The following is a 26,186-nucleotide window of genomic DNA, read 5'->3' as shown; positions in this document are numbered from 1 at the left end:
TAAAAGCAATTGTTAATGTTCTTGGGTTGCTTAATGAAAATACCCTTACTTACAAGGACCACATTCTTGTGTCAATACCCTTACTTACAAGGACCACATTTTTGTCCATCAAGCACACAAATAGCACATGAAAAATAATGGGAATTGACTGCATGCTAGGTGAAAAGTAATAGGAATCCGAAAGTCTTAAAGAAGCAAAGCATGATAATTTTACAAACCATTGTCAATGTAAACATACTAACTTCACACAAACAAGTAAATGTCAAACCAAACAAACAAGTACAACATAAAACCATTGTCAAACATACCCATAGGAAACCATCAAATTATACCTACTCATTAAGGTCTACCGGGTTTGCACTAGTTTCACCTTTCCCATCCTTGGTCTTAACCTTCTTTGCAAGTTTCTTTTTTGTGATCCTCTCAGATTTTTTCCTTTTACCACCAATTTTTGGTCCACTCCTTCCTTCATAACCTGTAGTTGGTCCACTCCTTCCTTCACCATCTCTATTTGGTCCACTACTTCCTTCACCATCTTTACCCTTGTCAATTGTTTTCCTTTTCTTGACCTTTAGTTTCATGCTCCTTTGCACCCTTGACCTTTCTACATGTGGCCTTTCAACTGTGGGACAAGTAACCTTGTTATGCCTTGATTGTCTACACACACTACACAAGATTATTTTACATGCCTTAGATACAGTGTGCCTTGGAAGCTTTTCTGATGCATCTCTTCTTCTATTAACCTTTGGTCTACCTGGCATTCTTCTTTTCAATGGTGGTAAGGGTGGTATGAAATCATTAACTGGCCACATGTTGCTGCCATTCATCCCATGTATATGGTATTTGTAAGTGTTCTTGTAGAAGGCAGCATACAACATTGGATCAACATAAGTGGCTATATCTCTATTCAAATATGATATAGTAGCTACTAAGTGCACACAACCATACCCATTAAGTTGCCATACTCTACAAGTACAAGTCTTCTTGTCAAGGTCAACATCATATGATTCTGCCAGGTTTCTGGTTTCAAATTGGTTAAGACCACTTGGTAAAACCTGCCAATACCTATTAAACCCACCTTATTAGTTAGTATGTCACTTATATTAAAAGTGTAAAGACTAGAAAGTACCTTTAAGGTCTTTTCAATTTATTTAGTAGGAGTGTTATTGATAGGCAGGGTTTGTAATCAGGCCATGAACAACCTTTCATCTTCAAATTGTACAGCCTCTCCATAACATATAGTCTAATCTCCTCTAACATGGTGATGATTGGCTTTTTCCTTGCATCCCTGATGACACTATTAAAGCTCTCAGACAATCCATTTTCCACTGCATCACACATCTTTCCTTCTTGAAAGAATGCTCTACTCCAATATTTTGGGTTTGTTTCCATAAGGTAATCATAGGCTGCAGGATTAAGTACTTGAATTTCCTTCATGGCAGCATTGAATAAAGGCTCATTGGATGCTTTGCTTGCCTTCCAAAACATGTTCTCATAGTGTACACCACTAAATCTTTTCCTAAAGTTGGCTACAATATGCCTTGCACATTGCCTATGTTCAGCAATAGGAAGCACTTCCTTAACATCCTCTAACAACCCCTACATAATAATAGTCATATTTTAAACATCATGTAACTTAATTGTGAAATATATAAAAGTTGTAAGTATATGACATACCTTGTGTTGATCTGACATCAATGATAAACCAAAACCATCCTCTAGATGAAGGTCATCTTTTAGATTTTCCAAGAACCGTTTCCAATTTGCTTTGTTTTCTACACATACAACTGCCCATGCAATTGGGAATATGTGATTATTAGCATCCCTTCCTACAGCAACAATTAGCTCTCCTGAACATAAACCCTTTAAGAAACACCCATCCAAATTTATAATTCTTCTGCAGCTCCCTCTCCACCCTTGCTTGAGGGCATCAAAACAAATGTAAAACTTGCTAAAATAAGTCTTACCATCTGGCATAGCATTGACATCTATTTTGACTGTTGATCTAGGATTTGATCTTCTTATCTCCTAACCATATGACCATAGCTTTGCATAGTGATCCACTAATGTTCCCTCAATCAACTCAATTGCATACTTCTTATCTCTTCTACATTGTCCCATACTTACATCTATCCCAAAATTCTCTTTAACCTCATCCCTAAGGAGCCTAACACTAACTTTTTGTTTCTGTAAGAATTGGGTGGTGTAATGGGTACCTATCAAAGCATAGTTGACAATTGAACCTAATTTGAAGTTTCTTGCACAGTTATGCTCATTTATGAGACTCTTAATTTGGAAATATTTTTCCTCAATCATCCAAGATGCCCACAATCTAAACTTGCAAGCACCAGAACAACATTTCACTAAAAGTCTCCTGCTATCATTTTTCTTGTAGCATAACTGATAACCATTTGCAACAGCATAGTCACACAACATGTGTTTCAATTGTTTAGGATTCACAAATCTCATACTTAATACAAGCTTCTGTTTTTTCCAATAAACATTGTCGTTATAAATAGCTTACTCAATAGATATTACTTCATCATCGACTGCATGCTCATATAGCTCTTCATGAGGAGGACTGTTAGGGGTAACTTGGTCATTCGGGCACAATTTGCTCAAAAACTTATCATCTTTTGTCCTATTCATAGGAATACATTCATCAGGTTCATTGTCAACTTCCAAGTCAATGCCATCATCTTCCTTACCTTGCCAATCCTCCGTACTACCTTGCAGATCCTCCATATCACCTTGATCATTCTCAACTTCAATGTTAATGTCATCACGTTCCCCATCTTGCAACTCTTCCCTGGTGCCTTGCAAATCCTCTGTAACACCTTGCCTATGACCCAGCAGATCCTCAATTTCAATTCCATCATCCATATCTATACCACCTTGCACTTCTTCACCAACTTCAATTCTATCAGACAATTCATCTAATGAACTGCATATTTCGCCTTGCTCCTCAAGGATCCATTTATGTACATTAACACCAAGATGGTCCATGCATACATTAATAACACTACCAGAAGCATATCCTACTTCGATGAAGTCCATATAGTCTATATCAGTAGCTATTAACCTCAATCCATCAGGGAACACCACATCGGGCATGCAAAAGTAAACATTGATGCATACCTCATTAGCGAATATTTGAATGAACCCCACAAACTCGTTCTTGTCCATTCCAGCAAAATCGACATCATCGAACATTTGTTCTGCACCATCTGAGCAATAAATAGCGGGGTACCTCGAAAAAATTCCGGCAAAATGGAGATCTATCTTCATGTAGACAGGCATGTGATTGATTATGGTGGCCGATTTCAAGGAGAAAGAGTTTAAGAAACGGATTCGTGTCAATCACGGTTTGAAAAAAGTATACGAATGCAAATGGTAGCAGAATAAATGAAAGGGACAGTTGAGAGGGTTTAAACGGATATAAGTTTCATTTAGTGACATAACACGTGGCAACGACCTAGCATATTTAATCTACTTGGCATTGAGGTGGAATAAGAAAACGTCCTAGTCAGATGGGTGTGACCGGTTGCACCCTTCAAATCTAGAAATGTGACCTTTTAAACCATAAAATGACAAGTATAAGCCCTTTAAAAGCAAAAAATAGTCACGAGAGACCATTTAAACCCATATACGAAAGATAGTTGGGCCAGAGTGACAATTTCCCTTATATTTAATTTCAAATAGTGGTCATTTTTAGACCATGTTATTCGAGACAAAACATCCTCATGTCAAATATAAAGATTGTATTTGTTGCAACATTGGGCCCTATTCCAAACTAAATTAGCAAGCTTGGTTCCTTTGTCTTCAATTTTTTATCATATGTCCTTTATGACCCATCATGTATCATGCACTTACTGTATCATGCACGTAAATGTAAGTTTTTTTTGAGTTGGAATAGATGTGCAACAAAATAGATGGAAAAACAGAACAATGGAAATTGCTTGACTACTAAACTTTGACTAATAAACGAGACCACTAAACTCTTGATCTAAAACTTGTACCCAATTTATACTAGACATAATTGAATCCTAAACAAACACAAAAACTAAAACAAGTCCATATCAAGTTTCCTAAAATAAAACAAACTTTCTTTTAACCGATTAATCCAACAATCACTCCCTTAATCGGTTAAGCCACTCGTTCAAAACACTCTCGATTCCTCTTTGATTAGACCCGCTTCTTCCTTTTCCCATTTAGGACACTCGTTTTTATAGTGACCAAGGTCACCACATTTGTAACATCTAACGTGACTTTTATCCCGAACACGTTCATTACCATCTCGACTTCTCCCGGACCCCCGACCTCTTCCCCGGTCACGTCCAAAGTCATCCCGATTTGAACGTCCATTGCCACAATGCTTACAAACATGTGATTTTTCCTCACTAGCCAACAATAACCCACCTTGAGTGTCCTCCACTTTCTCGGTTCCTCTTATACACTCCTCGTATGCCTTCAATCTACCAATCGCTTCATCGAATAACATTGAATCCAACTCGAAACATTGCTCTATTGAAGCCACGATTTGAAGAAACGACTTAGGCATCGAATCTAGTAACCTTTTTACCAAATCACCTTCTTCAAGCTCATATCCAAGACTCCTTGCTTTTGACGCTAGACCGGATAATTTCGTCACAAAATCATCAACCATTTCACCCTCCTTCATGCGCAAACTTTCAAGCTCTCTCTTTAACGTTGCAAGCCGAGCCGTTCTCACCCGATCCACTCCCAAATCCCTTTTTTTCAGCCCATCCCACACTTTTTTTGGTCTGGTGTAACTCGTCATTTGCAACACCATGTCTTAGGGTACCGCTTGAAACAAAAAAGAAAGAGCTTGTTTTGACTTTTTTTGATCCGATGTTTCGCCCGCCTTTGGTTCGACCTTCTCCCATATGTCGTGTGCATCCATAATCGACTTGACTTTGACCGCCCACACCGGATAATTCGTTGGAGTCAAAACCGGAACTTGATACGTCATTCAACCTCCTTCTTTAACCAACAACATCCTTTTCTCCTTAACCTCGAATTCTTTAATCAAGCTTGTTCCGAGAGCATTCTTCCACCGGACAACAAGACAAGGTCATGACCACCTTACCGTCTTCCGTCACCCACAAAACGAACCTATTCGAAGTCACCCGCTTTGACGTCTTCATGTTCGTTTAGTCCGTGCCTCCGGTTAGTCTCTCACAAGCCCGATTAAAAGAAATCGGGGTTGCTTTTAATCAACCTCGAATCACACCCCTTTCAACGAAACCGCTCTGATACCAAGTGTAAGTTTTATTTAAGTTGGAACAGGTGTGCAACAAAATAGAAGGAAAAACGAAACACTAGAAATTGCTTGACTACTAAACTTTTACTAATAAACGAGACCACTAAACTCTTGATCTGAAATTTGTACCCTATTTATACTAGACATAATTGAATCCTAAACAAACACAAAAACTAAAACAAGTCCATATCAAGTTTCCTAAAATAAAACAAACTTTATTTTAATCGATTAATTCAACAATAAAGACATTTTGGTTTTTTCACACACATTCATCGATTAACATCTCTCTCTCTCTCTCATGAATTCTTTAAATTAATCGTACAAACTATAAAGTACTCTGATGGTGTTTGATGTGCTATTTTTACTACCAATTTTAAATTTATAAAAAACTATCATATCTCAATAGTTAAAAACACAAATAGATAGTGTACGTAGTCACGAGATAATATAATTAAGATAAGAAAGGTGTCGAACACTATGGAAACAGATATGATTTCAATGAAAAATTGTTGCTACTTATTAAACTAAGAAAATACTATAAATTTGGGGGGTGTCTAATTTTACAAGTTCAGAAAACTTAAATCATCAATTAAAAACAATTTAACTAACAATGATTACTTTAACTAAAGCAAGCAAAACAAGTTACGATTTCAATCAAGATTAAGAGTACTTTTGTTTAGCTTCAAATCACATTTTCCTTATGATTGATTTCTTCAATGCAATGGACAATTTAGTTGGTTGCCGAAATCTAATATTACTAATTATCTTGTTATGATTTTCTAACATTTAACAATTTATGAACGACTACTACAATGATCATGTAACAAGTAAACACTTAATTGATTCTATATATTCGGACTATGAATGATATAATTTAATGATTTCTTATTTAAGATCAAGACAATCAATCAAACATATAGCATGGATATCTAATGCTCTCTAACACAATCAAAGTTACTAATTAATATTACCTAACCCTATAATTTGTTCAATCTTTAGATCTAACAATTTAATGATCATAAATAATTAAATATCAAATTAATGCAATCGGAGTGATCATCTAACCGCACATAACTCATAGACAGGAGATAAAAATCAGAACTTTAACATGTTAGGCAGTCAATATATCAAACACAAATAAAAACCAAGTTAAATAATCCACTAATATCAAAATCAGCACATAGTATAAAGGATCATCTATGCTAAATGAAAATCTAGGGTTTTTAGGCCACAACTAGAACTAGAAAAACAATAAAAAAAATGGCGTAAACTTTGAAAAGCATGATTGAAACAGAGAAAATAGAATGATTAATCGTGATTATGCTCATGCTCTCGATCTCTTCGAATCTTATTCTCCAATCGATCGCTGGCCTCCTTAGGGTTTCTAGGGAGTTTTTGGTCGTCTTTAGCCGCAAAAATTCACAGCTCTCCTCAAAATATGACCTAATAGTTGTATGTATAAGGTTGCCAAAATTATGCCACCACGTCGTGGTAGATGTCTCCCCACGTCGTGGTGTTGTTTCCTATATGTGTCATCCATGCTTTCCATGCAATGCATCAAGGAATCTTCTACGACTTGACACGTCACCACGTCGTGACAATGGTATGACCAAACTTGGCAGACACTTTCTGCACGATTTCCCTTCTTTGATGGTTGCTTCCAGTCCTTAGCCTCCAGTTTAGCATTTTAGCTCCCTTTTCCTCGAGAATATCTTTGACGCTACAAAAACGAAATATAAACAAATTAATTATCATTTATCGCAAATAATGACTAAATGTAGCTAAAAATAAAAATATATCGCCTAAAATATATGACTAAATATTGCGATATCAATGTTATAGGTTTTTATGAATAACCATGATTCTACCACCACTTAAAAGTGACATGACAAGTTAAAGTTGGTAAAGATTGTTTGTGTATTATTCATAATGTTGATTACATCGGATATATATATATATATATATATATATATATATATATAATTACACTTTCTATCCTCTTAATATTATATTATACAATATCTAATATTCCCCCGCAAGCTAAGGTTGGGTAACGAGCTAAAGCTTGGATCGTAATTCAGTGAATCGTTTTGAGACGGTAACAGCTTGGTAAAAATGTTTGCAATCTAATCATGTGTAGAAATAAACTGAAAATTAAGTTTTCTATCAACAACCTTTTCTCTAACAAAAATGAAAATCAACTTTAGCATGTTTTGTGCGAGCATGGAAGACAGGATTCACTAATATGTATATATGTAACGTCCCAAAAATGGTACTAAGATTTTCATTTTAAGTCATTAAATCCATACAAACATTTGTTCCAAAACCAATCAGAGTAAAATGTATATTTTTAAACATAAGGGTAATGTTGTGATATGTCGAAGATGGTTGAACTGAGATCGAGGGTGAGAGTCGAGTTGGTTCCTTCTCCTAATATCACAGTACAAAAGAGAAATATGATCGTTAGCCGATGTCCGGGAGGGATTCCCAGGACGAAGCTACGACGATCAAGTTAGAATTGATTTTGAGAGAAGAAAGGGTAACTATAAGGAAAAAGAGTTTCGACCCCATCCTCATGAGGAAGAAGGGTCATTTTATACCTGATTGAGAGGCGTGTGCCTCCTAACTGATTATGTTGAGCCTTCCCTCTGGCGGACCCATATTTAAGGATCCTCCATCACGTCTTTTTGTCTCGTCACCTCATTGGCTAGAGGAGAATCTTCAATATTATGATGATCGTGGTTGTCGTCAGATGGGCAATTGGAACTCTCTGATTGGTTCCACGTTTGTCGGGGCATTTCTTCTGGGAGAAGAGGGCAAGACGCAGTTCTGCCCCTTAACCGCCATACTAGTGAATCCGCGTTGGCGGAGGCCCGACCTTGGTCTTAGACTGGATACGACCAGATTCTAACCAGGCTGAGCTTGGCGTTAGTTTAACTTCTTCTTTTTTTGACGTTTTTCTTGAGAGATATGTTAACAAGTCCCTTAGGCTTGTAGGCGTACGCATTGGCTTGGTAGCGTCGTTGTTCGAGCATATATTACAACATGTGTATGTTTGAGATTATCTATAGCATTCGACAGACTTTAGACAGCGACATCGATGTGTGTCAGATCCATCATGAGACGGTTTGTGATGCTAATTTTGCCTTTAAAATTCCCCCTTTACCCAAGACTTTTCATCTTTGCCTCCTTTCCTTGCTTTCGTTGTAGCGACTCAGGCATTTTGCGAATTTTTCTTTTCTACCTTTCATTCGTTCTTGACGATGTACCGTTATGGCAGAGTCCCTACCGTAGACGAATTCCAACTTCCACAAGAACGATTTGGTTTCTTGTCGGAGCATGGCGTGATGATTCCTGCGAAGGGATCATCGATTTATGACTATCCTCGAGGGAAAGTGGGGGTTCATGTTCCCCTATTCGAAGCGGGGTTACGCCTGCCAACATCCGACTTTTTTGATATGATCGTGCATCACTACGACTTTTTCGTTGACAAATTAACTCCAAGTGCCATCAATAAAATGGTAGGCTTCAAATTGATCTGTCGGTCTTTAAGTTGTATACCCACTTTTTGGGTTTTCAGTTACTTCTTTTGTGCATCTACGAACTCCGACATCCGCACGCTGGCTAGGCCTGACAATTAAGTTGGGTTCGGGTTGACGGGTCACGGGTTGATGGGTTGGCGGGTCAGAAAACATAAACTCAACCCAACCCATATAATATATGGGTTGACGGGTTGGCGGGTCACGGGTTGATGGGTTGGAAACCTCAACCCAACCCAACCCATTTAACCCGTTTAAGTATATGGGTTCGCGGGTTCACAAGTTAATGGGTCAAACCCAACCCATATAACTCGTTTAATAAATAAGCAACGCAATTTAAAAATGAGATTTTTTCAACATAAATTCTTAAAATGATTATAGTAATTAACATAAAAAATAAGGTTTTCAATAATAATTCATAAAGTCAATAACATCTAAATAAAAATGAAAAATAAAAATATCATAGAAAGTAGATGTGTTCATCATTCAAGACTTGTGAGTATCTAAAAATAACGACATGTATTTTTTCTTTTTTTTGATTAACAAACCGCTAACGCAAATTAGTCACATACGAATACGGAAGGAATATGTCACACCCCAAAACCAAGAACGGCGGAAACGTTTTGGGGCGGAGGACGTCATGTAAAGTATCACGACACAGTAAATGTAAATAAGCAAACAGCATCATCCATTGCATTAAATATATAATTTTAATACAAACGTGTTCTGTACAGTTTTAGACACCAAAAATATAATGTAAATCAAAATAATAAGATGAGTCTTGGATGCGCTCCATCTTCTCAAAAGCTGGCATCGGTACCTGTCTACTGATGACCTGAGAATACAAGTTATTTTGAAAGAGTTTATCAGCATTAAGCTGGTGAGTTCATAAGTATTTTAGTGTCGGTGTTTGTTATCCAAAAACGTTTGAACATGTCTCAAGTGTAAGTTTGTAAAATGTAAGTAAATGCTTGTAAGTGTTTGTAAATGTTTGAATCTCTTAGAAAAACCTATATTTTCTATTAAAGTAGCCTTCTACCAAGGCTTAACTGTTTTGTATGCTCGTTTGTTGTAAAAGTGTGTAATTTCCCAAGTGTAACTATCATTTAACAAAATATAGTTTGTACATTAAAGTTTAAGTGAAACAATCACTAAATATATGTAATGGGTAAATCATTGTAGTACTGTAGTGTTGTATTATAGGAACTACTGTTGTACTAACTACCTTAAACCGGATTTATATTAAGGTATCATGTGACTAATTGCACCATACTATCGACTGGTAACAACGACATACGAATGGTCGTAATAACGGAATGACGTTTGGCACCCGCAGACCTGCAGGTCGGGCTGTAGCTAGCAACAAGGTGTAGGATAGTCAACCCAATATAGATCTATACGCAAACTCACACTCTCCCTTCAAGAGACTCTGGCTACAACTCGGTCCATGGCATTTAAGTCATGCTCCGATTCATATCACAATAATGAACGTATTCTAGTATATGTACTGTAATGAACTGTTCTAGTATAGTTGTATATGTTCTCCCTCTAGTATAGTTGTATATGTTCTTCGTCTAGTATAGTTGTATATGTTCTCTTTCTAGTATAGTTGTATAAGTTCTCTTTCTAGTATAGTTGTATATGTACTCGTAGTAATAAGTATTGACTCATGAATGAACTGACTCATTGATCTAGAAATTGTAGTAGTATGATCCTGTTTACCCCGATGGTAACTTACTGATGATGTACTAATAAGTATGAATAAAGGAGTAATTTAATGTCTATATATGTACATTTGATATATAATTAATATTGAAACGGCATTCGGAGGGCTACCCGAAATCCCACCAGACCACATCCAAATCGAGAAAAAGGAAATAGGGCAGATGGCCTTCCTAAGCCCTTTAAACATTGCTTATATATCTATACATATATGGGCATGCAATTTATAAGAAGTAAAACAAAGTTTAATAAAAGCATTTGATAAGTAAAAGAGTTTGTAAAACATTTTGAAGTAAAACAGTTTGATAAACAGTTTGAACAGTGATAAAATCATTGGTTTTCTAGTTATTAATCACATGTGATTGATGTAATCACATGTGATTGATGCAATAACTATAAGAATTTAACTTGTATTCCCCCCCCCCCCCCCCATAAACGTATTTAAAACATTTAAAAGCATTTCAAAGGTTAATTAAAGGGGTATGAACTCACTTGTGGTGAGTGGATTGGATTGAAGTATCGGATACCGTGCTAGGTGGCAAACGGAGACTTGTTCACACGCACGAGCCTAGTTATCATATAATGAGCATATATATAACTAATTAGCCAAATAATAACTTAATGAAATAAGTTGGGACACTCAGGAACATGTAAACACTTGGTATAAGTGTTATAGGTCCTAAGGGCTGCTTCTAGGTTGTTATGGGACAAGGCTAAAGGGGTTTAATGTATCAAAGGGCCTTATATAAGAGTTTACTACCCAATAAACCCCACACAAGGAGTTTACGGTCATAAAACCTTGAGTTTACGGCCGTGAACTCCAATCTTAGTGGTAATAGGTGTTTTAAAGAGCTAAATGATTTCTAGAATAAGCCTAGCTTGGTGGTTTAATCCTTTGGGTAGTTTAGGGCATAGATAATACTCCTTTGAGGAGTTTACGGCCAAAAGACCATATCCCTTAGAGTTTACGGCCGTAAACTCTCATGGTATGGGTGTTTTAATTCTTTCAAGTCCCAAACACAAGTATAATACTTTCTAGGCATTTGTTTAAGGCTATGGAGGACCCTAGGCACACTGTGGTGCCCTTATTTGGTGTTTACGGCCTATGGATATTCTCTTGGCCGTAAACTCCCTTTAAGGGGTGTTTTTGATGTGTTAATGTCCCCATATTAGCTAGCAGTAGTTGAGGGTTAAAGTCTAAAGCCTTTAGGAGTGATTAGGGCACATTTAAGCCCTTGAATTTGGTGTTCACGGTCCAAGAAATTCTTGGGCCGTAAACACCTAAAGCTTGGTGTTTTTGATTGTTTTCTAGTCCCTAATTTAATTACATACAAGCCTAAGTTAGTCACTTATCAAGGAAATGGGACTAGATAGCTCTTAAGCCTCTTTTTGGAGTTTACTCCCCAAGAACGTTCTTGGGCGGTAAACTCCCGGATCTCACATATTTGACATGTAATCTATGTTATTAAGCATATAACAAACATTATAAAACAACTAGAGAAGTGTACTCACAATTTGGGATGAAAACCCGAAGATTCGCGAGAGAGAAAATGACTTTTCTCTAGTTGGAAATGTGAATAATGAATGAATTTAGTTCAAAAATCTATTTATAGTCCTGAAATATTTTGGCAGAAAATATTTTTATTCCGGAATTGAACTCTAATATTAAGAAGTTTTGAATACTCAAGTTTCACAAACCCATGAGCATCCACTCTCTTGATATCTCCTTAAACGTAAACCCTAATGTACACAAACTTATTTAGAAAAGTCTGAAATTCATTGAAACTGGACTAGCTTCTATTGAATAGCTAATGTTCGTACAAAATGGAAATTTCGAGTTGTCAGAAAATACTTGTGGAAATCAAATTTCATTAATAATTAAATATATCATTTTTTAAATGTAATAAGTAATATATATATATATATATATATATATATATATATATATATATATATATATATATATATATATATATATATATATATATACGAGTTGGCGGGTTGACCCGCGAACCCAAACAGATAACCCAACCCAACCCATGAAATAAACAGGTTTGTGGGTTGGCGGGTTGACGGGTCAAAAATGTCAACCCAAACCCGTCTATTTTCGGGTTGGGTCAGTGTCGGGTTACGGGTTGGGTCGAGAGTTGCCACCCCTAACGCTGGCGAAAAGGCGGGGCATTCGTCAACTGATCTCTAAACAAGATACTCCGAAGAAAATTTGGTGGAGGTAATGGCTCTGGGTCAACCGAAACCTTGTGGGGCATGGGTTCCGTAAAACCCAAGACTTTCCAGACTGTCTTCCTAAGCTATTTGGGTATAACCTAACTCTTGGCAAATGGCTGGGAAACATTACTGTCGTCGGGGAGAACTGGGAAGATTTCGTCCTTGCCACAGCTGGTATGAGTGCCGCCTGGAGGGTGCACGGGAAGATGGCGCAATTATTCGTCGTGAGATGCGGTATTCACTCGTCTCCTCCCCCCATTTAAAAAAATAAGAACATGGTATTATATTGGCATGTGAGTTCTCGTACTTGGTGTTTATGTTTGCAGGTGCCGAATCTGAGATTTCCTTGGAGCTGGCCCTGCGTGGTCACTATCGGGGTAAGCTTTGTCACCGGGAGGTTGAACTTGTGGAGACTCTTCCCCCTCCCGTATCTAAAAAACATATGCAGGAGGTTGTTGGATTGTTCTCATCACAAAAAAGGTGTCATTAAATTCAAAGAAAACGATACTATCTTGACAAAATTGTTGAACTGAAAGAAGATTGCATTTGATTTGTGGAGTATGAAGGATATGGATTAAGGAAAAAGTTTTGTTATGGGAGTAGAGTTTAGTGGAACCAAAATTTAAGATAGGTAAACCCTTACCATTCCCAACATGAAGAGAGTCATCACCATAGTAAGGTTTAGCAGTGCCAAGGCTAGAGGGATTCGGTGCTACATGGTTGTTAGAGCCAGTGTCAAGTATCTATGATGGTGTTTGAGAATGATAATCAACATGATTAGCAGAGGGTTGTTGTCTGGTTCACATAGTATCTGGATCCGGGTTAGCGCAATCAGATGGAATGTGACCAATATCGCAACTATCACATGATTCATAAACCTTATTTTGATTTGATGCCCAATTAAATTGTTCGATAGTAGCTCGATTACTAGAAAAACGAGCACGACCATGACCATGGTTTTTGGTGGTACGACCACGGATTTGGTTATTTTGAGAGTGAGATGTGAAGAAAGCTTGTGGTTGTTGAGTAGTTGGTTGAGGATTGAAACCAAGTTGAGAGGCAAGTTGATTAAGAGATTTGCATGGATCTTGTGATAAAGACTCAGTTGAGTTAGGCGTTCTAGTAGTAGTTGCGGTAAAGGCATGTGGTGGTGGGACAATAGGAAGAGATTTTTTCAACATGTAATCATGATCTGGAAGAAGAACATGTAACTCCGTGAAGGCAGTTTTCCACTATCGAGCAAGAATGGTTAATTTCAACCCATTGTAACCATCGCGAAGACCAGCAGTCACCAACGTGACAAAATCTTTTTCTTTGACGGATTCACCGATATTAGCCAAGGCATCATCATAATCTTTCACCCGATTAAGATAGGCAGAAGATGTTTCATCTCCATGCATATGTATTTTCAGCAGTAAAGTCTTGAGGGTAAATTCTGTAGAAGTCGTGTGTGGAGTATAAGCATGTTCTAGAGAGAGACATACATCATGAGAAGTAGTAGTGCCTTGAACATGAGGAAAAACAACTTCTGATATTGTAGAGATGATCAATATTATGACATGAGCATCATTAGCAACCCATGTCACATAGTTAAGGTTTGGTTGAGGTGGCCTGGGAGGATCTTTGTCTGATGAGATCGCTTGTTCAATAGTATGCGATGGACAAGGAACAGTACCATCAACATAGTCGGTCTAATTGTTTGTAACAAGAAAAGGATGGATCATTGTTTTCCAAAAGCCATAATTTGTTCGGATCAAAGTAAAACCAAACTTGTGTGATTTATGAGAGATCTTCTCAGTTTTTGTGAAAACAATGACGAGGGCCATTGTGTAGCCAGAAGAAGGTGATTAGCAGAGAAGAAGGTTTACCAGGAAACATTAGACTTTGTATTCTCCTAATAATATACTATACACTGTCTAATATGACATACATAGCTTAGAGTTCACTACAAATAAATTTACATTTAGTGGTACAAAGCTTTAGTGACATATTTTGTTTTGTGCCACTATATTATATTGTTAGTGGCACCGTATATTTATGTGTGTTGTATCTGGAAAATTCTAGTATTCATGTCCCGCTCCTAATTCCCTCCATGGTTAAAAGGCAGACCGCCATTTTTTTTGGTGAAATCAAATTGGCTCAAAAGGAACAGAACAGAGAACTCTTCTTTTCATCCTCACCGCCACTTCTCCAACCCTCTCTCCTTCTCTCCTCAACCCGATGATCACTGGAGCACCACTGTCAAACCTTTTCACCAACATTCCTTAAACACCAAATTTTTCTTATATGAATCAACCGTATATAAACCTCTAACCAAATACCAAGGCTTTATCTTCTAACAAATCAGATCTGATGTATGATATATTTCGGAGGTCAATCAGGTACGTATGACACATTAGATCGGATATATGGTATATCAAATATGTGTTTATGACATGTTGGAGCAAATTTATAGGGTTTCTGTTATTCCGCCATGAAGAACACGAACCGTAATAAGGGATACATTCTTAAATTGTTTCACTCTCCTTCAACCACTCGACCATTTCCTCTCTAGATTCTCATTAGCAGGGTCTCAAATGATTTATATTTGTGATTGTAGCTTACTAATTCCTTTTTTTTTTTTTTTTTAATCTTTCCAGGTGATAACGTACACAATCATTACAGCATCCTCGGAAGCAGTACTGTATGTGTGGCTATTGAATTTAAGGATATGGGCGATGAAGGTCCATCAACTATATTCTGATAAAAATAAAGTGCACTAACGAGGTTAAAATTCTTTAAAGCCGTTAAACTGAAAAAAAAAAACACTCTTCCCTTACCTTTTTCTTCATTTGTAAAGAGAATAAGATTGGACTGGAACTTTTACAGGTGCGTCTCAAATCCAATTTCCCATTAATTCTTTTTATTAGAAATTGTAACTAATTTGGAAGGATGGCGGTGATATCGGGAATAGGGATGTGTTCTACATGATCTGTATTTTTTTTAGTAGGGGTTTCTTCTTTGCTTTTGATATGTTTTTTGTGGGATGATGGAACATGGCACACCAGGTGTTCGACATATTGTCCATGAGGTTCTTTTGGCGCATTAGACATCCAATTTCATTTTCTTCTCTTTCTATACAGGAGATTCAACCAAGTCTTTGATTGTTTAAGATTTTTAAGTTTATGTTCTTTTATATATGTAGTATTAAACTAAACTGTAGATACACATACCCCCACCTGATGGAAATATGTTGACTAACGTCTTAGATTGGATTAACATATAATTTTACAAAGACAATGTAATTTTTCAGGATGTGTGTATGTTGCTTGTTCTAGTGTTGTGACCAATAGTTAATTCATAGATGCAATATGATGAAGATGACAATGAAAAAGATTATGGTCTAAGAGGGAAAGCTTGGGAGCTTGTTGATCCCAAAAGTACCCAAACATCCGTCTCAGTTTAGGTGATTGTAAAACTTTTCATTCTAAAAAATAGAGTCCACACATGACAGAAATGTACTTTGTTAATTCTAAATACAAACATAGAATTTACATTATGAAATTAATTTGGTTGTTATTGCAGTGTGGATGAAGTACCAGTATTGACAAGCATGGCAATCAGGTAATAAATTGTAAGCAATTAAATATTATTGTGGTTTGAAATTGATATATGATTATCATAGTTTTTCGTAATAAGAACAATATCAATTTTATTTATAAAGACAAAAATAAAAACAAGAAAATAGATAGGAAATGATTGAACTTTTATTTTGTAAAGACATCATGCATAATTCTTAGAGCATTACTGGTTAGCTTATCAAAGGCCTTATGTTTTGTACATTAGCTTTTCTAAAAAAAAAATTTTAAAATTAAATAATTGATGTCCATGTATATAAAATATTTTATAAATCTTTTTCTTACATTTCAATGGAGTTAAATACTTGGGGTAGAGTATCTTTGTCCTCCTCACGTTTGAGTAACTTGGCATGGTTTTAAATAGTTGATGTTCATCTAAATAAAATGTTTTATATATTAAGAAACCTATTGTTCTGTGTTTTGATTTGACTGTTAAACCTCACTAAATTTGTCTAGACATTATATTATTACTAATATTCAATCAAATTAAATATATTCCAATAGTCGTTGATTACTTTTATCCATTATTTTAATCATGGGTAAATGGCACAAAAAACACTATTTTTACACATAAATTCGATTTTGACACCGTGTTATTTTTTGTGTCAATTTTGACACTGTGTTTTCCAATTCGTTACAATTCTGACCACATGACCGGTTAATCAGGTTACATGCTGACGTGGCATGATGATGGTCAGTTTTGATGACGTGGCATGCTGACATGATATGCTGACGTGTCAAAATTGAATTTTTTTCTCACAAAAAACACTAAGTTTTTTTTTTTTTTTTCGATTTTGACACTATGTTTAATTTTTTCTTTCAACTTTGACACTATGTTTTTTTGTTCCAAATCGAACATCATTTTTCCAATTTTGTTCAATGTTGACAATTTTCTATTTGAAACCGTAAAAATATTTTTTTAATACATTTAAACCGTATAAATATGTTTTTTTTTTCATTTAAAAACCATAGTTTTGTATAAATACATTTTTTTTTACACTCAAACCATATTTTTATGTATAAATATGTATTAACTATATAAAAATTGTATTTTATATTAATATGCAACTTTAAAATGTGTTTGAAGGTTTATAGGCGTGTAGTTGATCAAAATTTGGATATCAAGTTTGCAACCCATCAAATTTTTACATCTTATTAGAAGCTTATGGTTAGTTTGATTCTCATGATATAACTAATGCTTTGAATGTAAGAAAAAAAAAACACCTTGTATTTAAATAAAAATGTGGTTTTTAAACGAAAAGAATATGTTATACGGTTTAAAATGTAATAAAAAAAATATATTTGTACGGTTTCAAATGAAAAATAGACAAAATTGAACAAAATTCGATAAATGATGTTCGATTGGAACAAAAAAAACATAGTGTCAAAATTGAAATAAAAAATTAAACTTAGTGTCAAAATCAAAAAAAAGTGAAAACTTAGTGTTTTTTGTGGAAAAAAATCAATTTTGACACGTCAGCATGCCACGTCATCAAAACTGACACGTCATCATGCCACGTCAGCATGTAACCTGGTTAACCGGTCAAGTGGTCAGAATTGTAACGAATTGGATAACACAGTGTCAAAATTGACACAAAAAATAACACGGTGTCAAAATCGAATTTCTGTGTAAAAATAGTGTTTTTTGTGCCATTTACCCTTTAATCATATATAAAACTTATAAATTGGATTTTTATGTTTTATCAATTTTCAAATATTGAAGTGTTTTTTTGCTGATTTTGTATTCTTGATTTGATTTGACTTTTGTGATTTCGTACATGTTTATAGAGTTTTCCCTTTTAAACATGCTACACAACACTGTGCAACTCGCGAAGCGTAGGTATTTAGACATTACTATTAACTTGAACTTGATTTTGTAAAATCTCAAATTTGGTTATTAAGGAAACTAAAGTCTTAAACTATTATTTTGATGGAAGATATGAGGCAATGTTAACCATCCGAACTCTTTGCGTAGAAGAAAAACTTAAGACGAACAATTATACAAAGTTTGAGGTTGATAGTTCTTCTTTCCCAACAAGTATTTAGTTTAGTAGGATTATGTTTTGAGTACTAGCACTAACATGTATACTTCTTACACATCTTTGAAGATATTTGTATTTTAAATATTAAGAATATTGTTGACAGATAAGTTTGAATTGAAGTAATGATATTGTATTTTTTGTTTATTACTTTAATTATCTTATTATTATTTTATATTCTTTTTAAAATATAAAAAAAAATCAGACCTAGTTTAATAGTGTGTTATATTTATTAAAAAGTGCCACTAAAAGTATTAGAATAATATTTATTTTAATAGTTAAATAGTGATATAAAAATAGTGTCACTAAAACTTGCAAATGTTATAGTGGCATAGTAGAAAAGTGCCACTAAAAGCTAATAAGGTTGCAGCGACACAACTAAGAAGTGTCACCAAAGGCCTTTAGTGGCACTTTTTTTTTGTGCCGCTGATTGCCGTGGGGGCTTTTAGTGACACTTTTTCGGTTTTTAGTGGCATTTTTTATGTGCCACTAAATATCATTTTATTTGTAATGATTACTTAGGTACGTGTGAATGCAACCACTTTATGAACTATACTCGTATTTTGAGAAAGGTGCAATAGAATGTAAATGTTAGGGACCAAACTAGAGGTGAGCAAAAACCGCACCGCAACTAAAATTAACCGCAAAAACTGGATAAACCGCAACCGAAAAACCGCAACCGCAATAAAAACCGATGGTGAGGTTTTCTGTTTTTCAAAAACCGCAAATTTGCGGTGCGGTGCGGTTATTAGTTTCCAAAAACCGCACCGTACCGCATATATTATATACAATTTTTTATCAATTATTAGTTTATTAAATATTATAAATAAGACAAGTTTCATGAATGAAAGGCGGATAAAATACTAAAAGACAAAAGTGTTGGTTTTTTCTTATGTTTAACTTTGAAAAAAGGATGAAATTAGACAATTTTAAGATATTTATTTTTAATTACTATTGATTTGATGTTTTTAAGATATTAGTTGTTTGAGGTTTAAGTTATATAGTTAATTGTCTTATACCTTATGGTTTTTATTATTATTACAAGTAATATGTTTGAACTCTTAAAACTATTTGAAATCTAAACTGTGGTTAAAAACCACACAAAATAACTGCACCAAATCCATGCGGTTAATAACCGCAACACAGAAAAAACAAAACCGCACCGCAAAAATAACCGCCTAAACGCACCGCAAAAATAACCGCACCATGCGGTTTTGAAAATGGATTAACCGCATTTGCGGTTAGTGGTGAGGTTTTGACTAATAACCGCACCGAACCGCACCGCGCTCACCCCTAGACCAAACATATAATTCGTTTTCTTTTTAATTTACTATCAATTTTGTTGAAAAATTGTAACACGATAACAAATACAACACATAATTGTCTTTCGATGTAACATCCTAAAATTCTAGGCTAAATTTTTCATTTTAGAGCAATATAACATCTTTTTTTAATAAAGTTACATTCATGACAAATCATTTGTTCATAAACCATTATTCAGAAATCAGAGTTATAACAAAGACAATGCGTAATCTCGGATCATAAAACTGATGATGTGTTTGTACAGTCACGCCTTTACCGCCTGATAAGTACTTGCAAATAGTTAATCTATAATTGTAAGCACAAAGCTTAGTAAGTTCCCCAAAATATCGCATACAACACAACATAATAATCAACTATGAGTTATCAACAATCCTGGGGACTATCAGCGATCCCGATGGGCTAACAACACAGTTTGTGGATTAACAGCACACCACATAGGTTATAAGCAATCCTACGGACTCTCAACAGTCCCATAGACTCATAACAGTCTAGGAGTTATCTGCAATTCGATTCACATATAATAAAAACCAACAAAATAAAACCCAATTGGTCAACATGCATATCTTACCACACAGACAAGTATAGTGAGAAGACTCACCTCATGAATAACATCTAAACACCACATCTCTCACACACTGGGTAGACATGAACAATGAGACACCTAGCAACAATAAATAATTACCCTCTCACTCTACACCCTAAAGCCCTATTTTGTCTAAAAGCCAACCATGGTCAAAAGTCAACAACCAACAATATTGACAGTTGGTCCTCACGTCGTGATCATCCCTTGGACACGTCGTGATAATGCACCATGACGTGAACCCTCCTTGGTCATGTCGTGACTAGTACAGGACAAGATAGTCGTGGGATCCTCCATCGCCACATCGTGGTACTCTCCAGGTCACGACATGAACACAATATGAAGCAAAATCCAAATGGTTTGAGTACTTAATCCATTAAGTCTTCAACTCCCACTTTTCGGAAGGCTTTCCCTAACCCAAAGGACCATAAAAATCATAACTTTTTAGTCATGCATGTCCAATGCATGACTTGAACACTAACTAGGTAAAAATAAATGAAAATGAGGCCAAAACCCATGCTTGGAGTCCAAACCACCACCAAACCTCAGATATGAGACATATGATAAATAAAATGCCTCGATGATCCATAAAGTTGTTAACTTTATGGAACCCATGCATGCTATCCAACCCAAACATGAAGAAAAGTTCAATAAACTTAGATCTAGCATGCATAAGAGAGAAAGGAAGAAAGCTTTAGGACTCACCAAGGTCTAGAAACAATACAAGCTGGTGAAGAAAGACTTGATTGTTGAACGAATGCACCAAAGGGACCATCTTCTTCAACCAAGAGCACTAAAACCACTCAAAATGAGCAAAAACCACTAAAATGAACTAGGGTTAGGGTTTCTGAGGTTTAAGGAAGATGGAGGCTGAGAAATGAAACCTAAATATGTGTTTATGGGTGCTTAAATACGAAACAAACCCTAAAAGATAATGGGCTTGGGCTGCAGCCCTATTAATGTCGTGACCAACTATGTGTCACGTCATGACTGCTCGGCTTGTCATGTCTTGACACTCGGTTTTCCCCAAAAACCAAGTTTTGACTCCTTAATGCAATAAACATATAATTATTCCCAATCTATGAAGTCAATCTCATAGTCTCAACTTACCAAAAATAGCTACAATTGGCATTTGTGAAGTTAGTTGAAAGAACACTCGACACTCCATTCTACGAACCTATATGAATGTGTCACACTCATTTGTTCAAAGATAGATTCTACGGAGCCACCCTTAGGACCAGGGGTTGCAAAGTCCATTGTGTGTTTCCTTTCTAAAATGGTCTTAATACGATTAGAAATTAGTTGATATCATCTTTAAAGCTAATCATTAGAGAAAAAAATCTAAACTAATAATCATTTTGAGATTTAAAGCATAAAAATTGATTTTCTAAAATGATATCTATAATATATGATGTGATGATGTTAATCATGATAATGTTAATTAATGATTAAATAAGTTTAGAATATATCTTAATCATTAAAATACATTAAACATTCTAAACTTAATTAACATCCTTGTATCGTAATTAACATCAAAGAGATCATTTAAAAAAACTCTATTTTTATTCAGTAAAACCCAAAATAACGGGTAGCTTTGATTTTCTCCCATTTTTAGCATTAAGGATGATATCAACTAACTTCTAGTCATAGTAATACCATTTTAACATTATTGAAATGATAATTAACTACTTATGTGAAGTTTTAGTCAAAATCTAGCTTAATTCCACTTTAAAGTTTGATAAATCGTTATTTGTTTCATTTAAGGAACTAGTAATCATATTGAGTTTAAAAACTTCAAAGCATGATTCCAATTCATGATTAATTGCTAAATCAATAACATAACCCAAATCCTAATGAATCTAATCATCAATTTTATCATTTCAAATGTTTTAAATCTGCATTGAAACCTCAAAATTCCTTTAAAATTGAGAAATCCACTTTGGACTTGATTGAAAGTTCTAATATCATGATTTGAAACCTTGAAACTCTAAAACATGATTACAAGGTTGGTAGGTATGAGTCACTCCTTCAGACCAAATTTATGTCACATCATCATCCACACCTCATAAAGACCGATTCGAGATGGTCAATCACCCAAAATAAGGCTAATTCGAGATGGCTAGTCTCCAAAGACCAAAGACAAAGATACTAGAATTTGGATTAACTTTCTCTACGTTTTGATTGATGCAACATACACTAATTTAAATAACAAAAGAAATGAAAGTGCTAGCTAAAAATTAGGAACATGGAGTAATGGAATTAATGCTATTAACTATCTCCTAGTAATGAGAAAATGCATGAAAAACTATAAAGCAGTAACATGGAATCGTGGGACTCCAAACGTGCATATCCATGTAAAGCTTTAATGATAATGAGAATCTAAAAGGTGTTGCAAGAGTATCGCAAAAAGGCTTTCCCATTTAATGTACAACATCTTTTGATGGACTCGACCATGGAGGCGGCCTTCGGTATGGCTCGAGACACATATCAATACTACATCATTTTAGCTAGAAGATGGCCACCACACTATCACACTAAAATAATTACCATGGCAAACGATCAAATGACTTTTTTGCCGTTGAGATGTGTTGAGCAGGCAACGATGAGCAACATTGCGTTTTAGGAGAGGGAGGGAGGGGGATGTTTCAATTGGCCCCACGTCGTTGAGGAGGGTCAAGTCTGTCTCTCAGCGACGTTATTAAACCTATACCAAATAGCCTAATTGATGATTAATTGCTAAATCAAAAATATAGTCGCTAGAACTTATCATCGGTTTCATCACTAAAATGTTTTAAATCCTTAATCAAAACTTCAATTAAAGCTTGAGAATTCCATTTCTGACTTATATATATATATATATATATATATATATATATATATATATATATATATATATATATATATATATATATATATATATATATAATATTTTAAATAAAAAATCAATATAATTATTTGGAAAAAAACACCCCATGTAATTTCGATATGATGAGAATTTATAAAATATTTAAGATAAATTAAAATTTAATTAATTAATTGAAGAAAAAAAAACTAAAACAAACTTTAGAAAAAGTTGACGATGCCTTATTTAAAACGTGAATGAACATTGAACAATGTGAATCCCTTCCTTTTAAATCATATCATCCCCTTTCTTCCCTCCAAACCCCAAAACTCTCATCCTTCTGGTTGCCTGAATTTTACTGCACTCTCCTCATCGGTCTGTTTCTTTTCCGGCGGATATCACGTAACTTTCTCTTCCGAAGTTCATTTCTGTAAATCTTCAAAACTCTAAATCTCTTTCAATTCGTTGTTTCCTGAAACTTTCGAAAGTTGATACATGAACCCTAATTAGTATAACGAAACACGAAATTTAAATATTGTAATGCATACTGAATATTTAGTTTAATTATTTTGTTGTTAACTGTCCCTAATCATCGTAAATGCTTGAAGAAACTAGAAATTAAACATCATCTTCATTTTGTTATTCTAGGGTTACTTATCGATTGCTAAAAACTTAAAAACCTAATTTTAAACATAGGTTAGTAGACTTATGATAAAATTTAGTAAAAGTTGAATCGCCTATAGAACGCTCTGTTCATAATTAGAAGGGGTTCTGTTCAATGACATTGTATTTTATCAATTGCCCAGGTTGGAAGAAAACGACATCAATGGTTTTCACATCATCCTATACTAAAATGGTAACCACATTTGTTACATTTCTACAACCTTTACAAAATCTTACTCTCCATAACTTGATACTGACAATTATTTTTAAAAATTTGTTACTATCTGCCATTAAAGGGACTTTTTTGCTCTCCATATAAAGATCTGGTCAGAAAGCACCCTAGACATAGTAAGTGATCTTTCAGTGATGGTTTTATGACATCTTGAAATCATATAACCAGGTTCCTCTTAATATCTTATGCAGATGGTATTCAGAACTGTGTGATCTTTAATACACAAAAATACCCCTCCACATCTCAATCCTTTTTTCACCCACAAAAAAGATTAATTGGCATGTATAATCAAAAATATAAATGGCATATCCAGGATAAAAGATTGAAATCAATAGTTGTTAGATCTGAAATTGCTGGAACTGGTTCACCTGGAGCTTCATATTCATATCAATTGTCAGGTTATAATCATCCCAAATTCTTAATTACTATAAGTAGTTCTATTTCTTTATAAATTTAACATTTTATATCTACCCATTTGTCTTTTTTTTTTTAAGTGCAGAATTCAATTTTGGCTCAAAACTCAGAGGAATATGCTTTTACAGTGTTACATCTTTCATTGCCATATTTCTGTTTATGGTCATGTTAATAGCACATCCATTTGTGATCTTAAGGGATAAATACCAAAGAAAGTTTCATAATTTTGTTGCTAAAATCTGGGCTTCGATGACAATCGCTCCATTTTTTAGACTAAAAATTCAAGGGTCCGAGAATCTACCCCCACAAAACTCTCCAGCTATTTACGTGTCTAACCACCAAAGTTTTTTGGACATATATACCCTTCTGACTCTAGGAAGAAACTTCAAATTCGTTAGCAAGACTGCAATTTTCCTCTTCCCTGTTGTTGGGTGGGCCATGTACTTGATGGGAACTATTCCTCTTAATCGTATGGACAGAAAAAGTCAACTGGTATTTTATTTGACTTAATCCCATGCATTTTTGTTAAAAATGACTCTGTTTTTAAAGAATTGTGTTTTGTTTTCTTGGATTTTGTTATTATGATAGCAAACACTAAAAAGATGCATGGAACTTGTGAAAAATGGTGGATCTGTTTTCTTTTTTCCAGAGGGGACAAGAAGTAAGAATGGAAGTTTAGGCACATTCAAGGTGAGATCTTCTGATCTTGGTTTGTTACAATGATATGCTGTTGAAATTATTAAAGTTTATTTATTTATTTGCAGAAAGGTGCATTTAGTATTGCTGCAAAAACAGGAGTACCAGTGGTTCCAATTACTCTAATGGGAACAGGTAAAATCATGCCTTCAGGGATGGAGGGAACAGTAAATATGGGAATGGTAAAAGTTGTGATTCATGAGCCTGTTAAAGGAGATGATGCTGATTTACTATGCACTCAGGTCAGAAACATGATTTCAGATGAGCTTATTCGCAATTGTTGAGACTTGAGCATTATCATCATGTATGCAGCAAATTTTGTTAGGTTTAATGGTTGTGATGTTAGGTGACATAAAACATTTTGGATACTTGATTTGCTTGTAAAATTCTCCCTTGAATCTTTTTTTTTTTTTTTTTTTTTTTTTTTAACGTATAGATCTCGTTATACACAAATAATGATGACAAAATCGAATAGGATCTGTTTACATATGGATCTTGGTTCTTGCATTTATTTTTCATCCAAGGAGTTGAAGTTTTGTATTGGTGTTTTAATTGTCTTTTGGGGGGTTTAAGGTATTTATCATATATTTTTTGTTTGATTGTGTAATCCTGTGTACATGGGGAAAAAGAATCATCGAGGTGATTGTTTTTTTGGTGGGTGTAGCCACGCCCACCATATTGGCCTCATGCCCATGAAATGCAAATACTGGTCTAAGGCTATGGGGTGTACTCATATTAACACAAAAAAGAATTGTCACATCAGCATCACTTACCTTAAGATATATAATTAATTTAAAACCACTCTTAAAACTTCATATATATAATTAATTTAAAATGAGAGAGAGAGAGAGAGAGAGATATATGGCTATGCATGGTTACTCCGTTCACAACTCATAACTCCACCTCATTATAATATATATTAACATGGGGTCTACTTATGTTATAACATGTCACCTCATCATAACGTATGTATATATAACCTTAGACCATTTCCAATGCATTAAACTCA

General features: G+C 34.9%; 3 protein-coding genes and 1 long non-coding RNA gene across 7 annotated transcripts; 2 read left to right on the top strand and 2 right to left on the bottom strand.

Moving 5' to 3' along the window:
* Positions 1-332: 332 nt before the first annotated feature.
* Positions 333-3,288, bottom strand: LOC111885278 (uncharacterized). The gene is made up of 6 exons (XM_023881543.2): positions 2,539-3,288; positions 2,128-2,484; positions 1,968-2,028; positions 1,678-1,850; positions 1,223-1,599; positions 333-1,065 (listed from the first exon to the last, which is right to left on the bottom strand). Exons 1-6 carry the CDS (start codon positions 3,286-3,288, stop codon positions 333-335), a joined length of 2,451 nt encoding a protein of 816 aa, XP_023737311.2.
* Positions 3,289-4,159: 871 nt separating this feature from the next.
* LOC111885279 (uncharacterized) lies at positions 4,160-4,813 on the bottom strand. Its single transcript, XM_023881544.1, has one exon. It carries the CDS (start codon positions 4,811-4,813, stop codon positions 4,160-4,162), a length of 654 nt encoding a protein of 217 aa, XP_023737312.1.
* Positions 4,814-14,822: 10,009 nt separating this feature from the next.
* On the top strand, positions 14,823-18,574 carry LOC111885285 (uncharacterized). Of its 3 annotated transcripts, XR_002848069.3 has the most exons (5): positions 14,831-15,152; positions 15,411-16,216; positions 16,336-16,374; positions 18,177-18,228; positions 18,326-18,574. It is a non-coding gene; the product is annotated as an uncharacterized LOC111885285 (long non-coding RNA). The 3 variants fall into 3 exon arrangements; XR_008230312.1 differs by having other exon boundaries at positions 14,823-15,152; positions 15,411-18,228; XR_008230311.1 differs by having other exon boundaries at positions 14,832-15,152; positions 16,336-18,574.
* A 4,876-nt stretch (positions 18,575-23,450) lies between these two features.
* On the top strand, positions 23,451-25,578 carry LOC111885286 (1-acyl-sn-glycerol-3-phosphate acyltransferase BAT2, chloroplastic). Of its 2 annotated transcripts, none has more exons than XM_023881550.2 (7): positions 23,451-23,602; positions 23,979-24,028; positions 24,132-24,183; positions 24,259-24,465; positions 24,567-24,973; positions 25,070-25,171; positions 25,246-25,578. In XM_023881550.2, exons 2-7 carry the CDS (start codon positions 23,999-24,001, stop codon positions 25,459-25,461), a joined length of 1,014 nt encoding a protein of 337 aa, XP_023737318.1. In that variant the 5' UTR covers positions 23,451-23,602; positions 23,979-23,998; the 3' UTR covers positions 25,462-25,578. The 2 variants fall into 2 exon arrangements, with proteins under 2 accessions (XP_023737318.1, XP_023737319.1); XM_023881551.2 differs by having other exon boundaries at positions 23,454-23,574.
* Positions 25,579-26,186: the final 608 nt, after the last annotated feature.

Source organism: Lactuca sativa, chromosome 2, assembly GCF_002870075.4.
Source record: "Lactuca sativa cultivar Salinas chromosome 2, Lsat_Salinas_v11, whole genome shotgun sequence".
Classification (NCBI taxonomy): domain Eukaryota; kingdom Viridiplantae; phylum Streptophyta; class Magnoliopsida; order Asterales; family Asteraceae; genus Lactuca; species Lactuca sativa.
The sequence above is the reverse complement of the archived record's forward strand: the minus strand, read 5'-3'. Positions and strand labels throughout refer to the sequence as shown.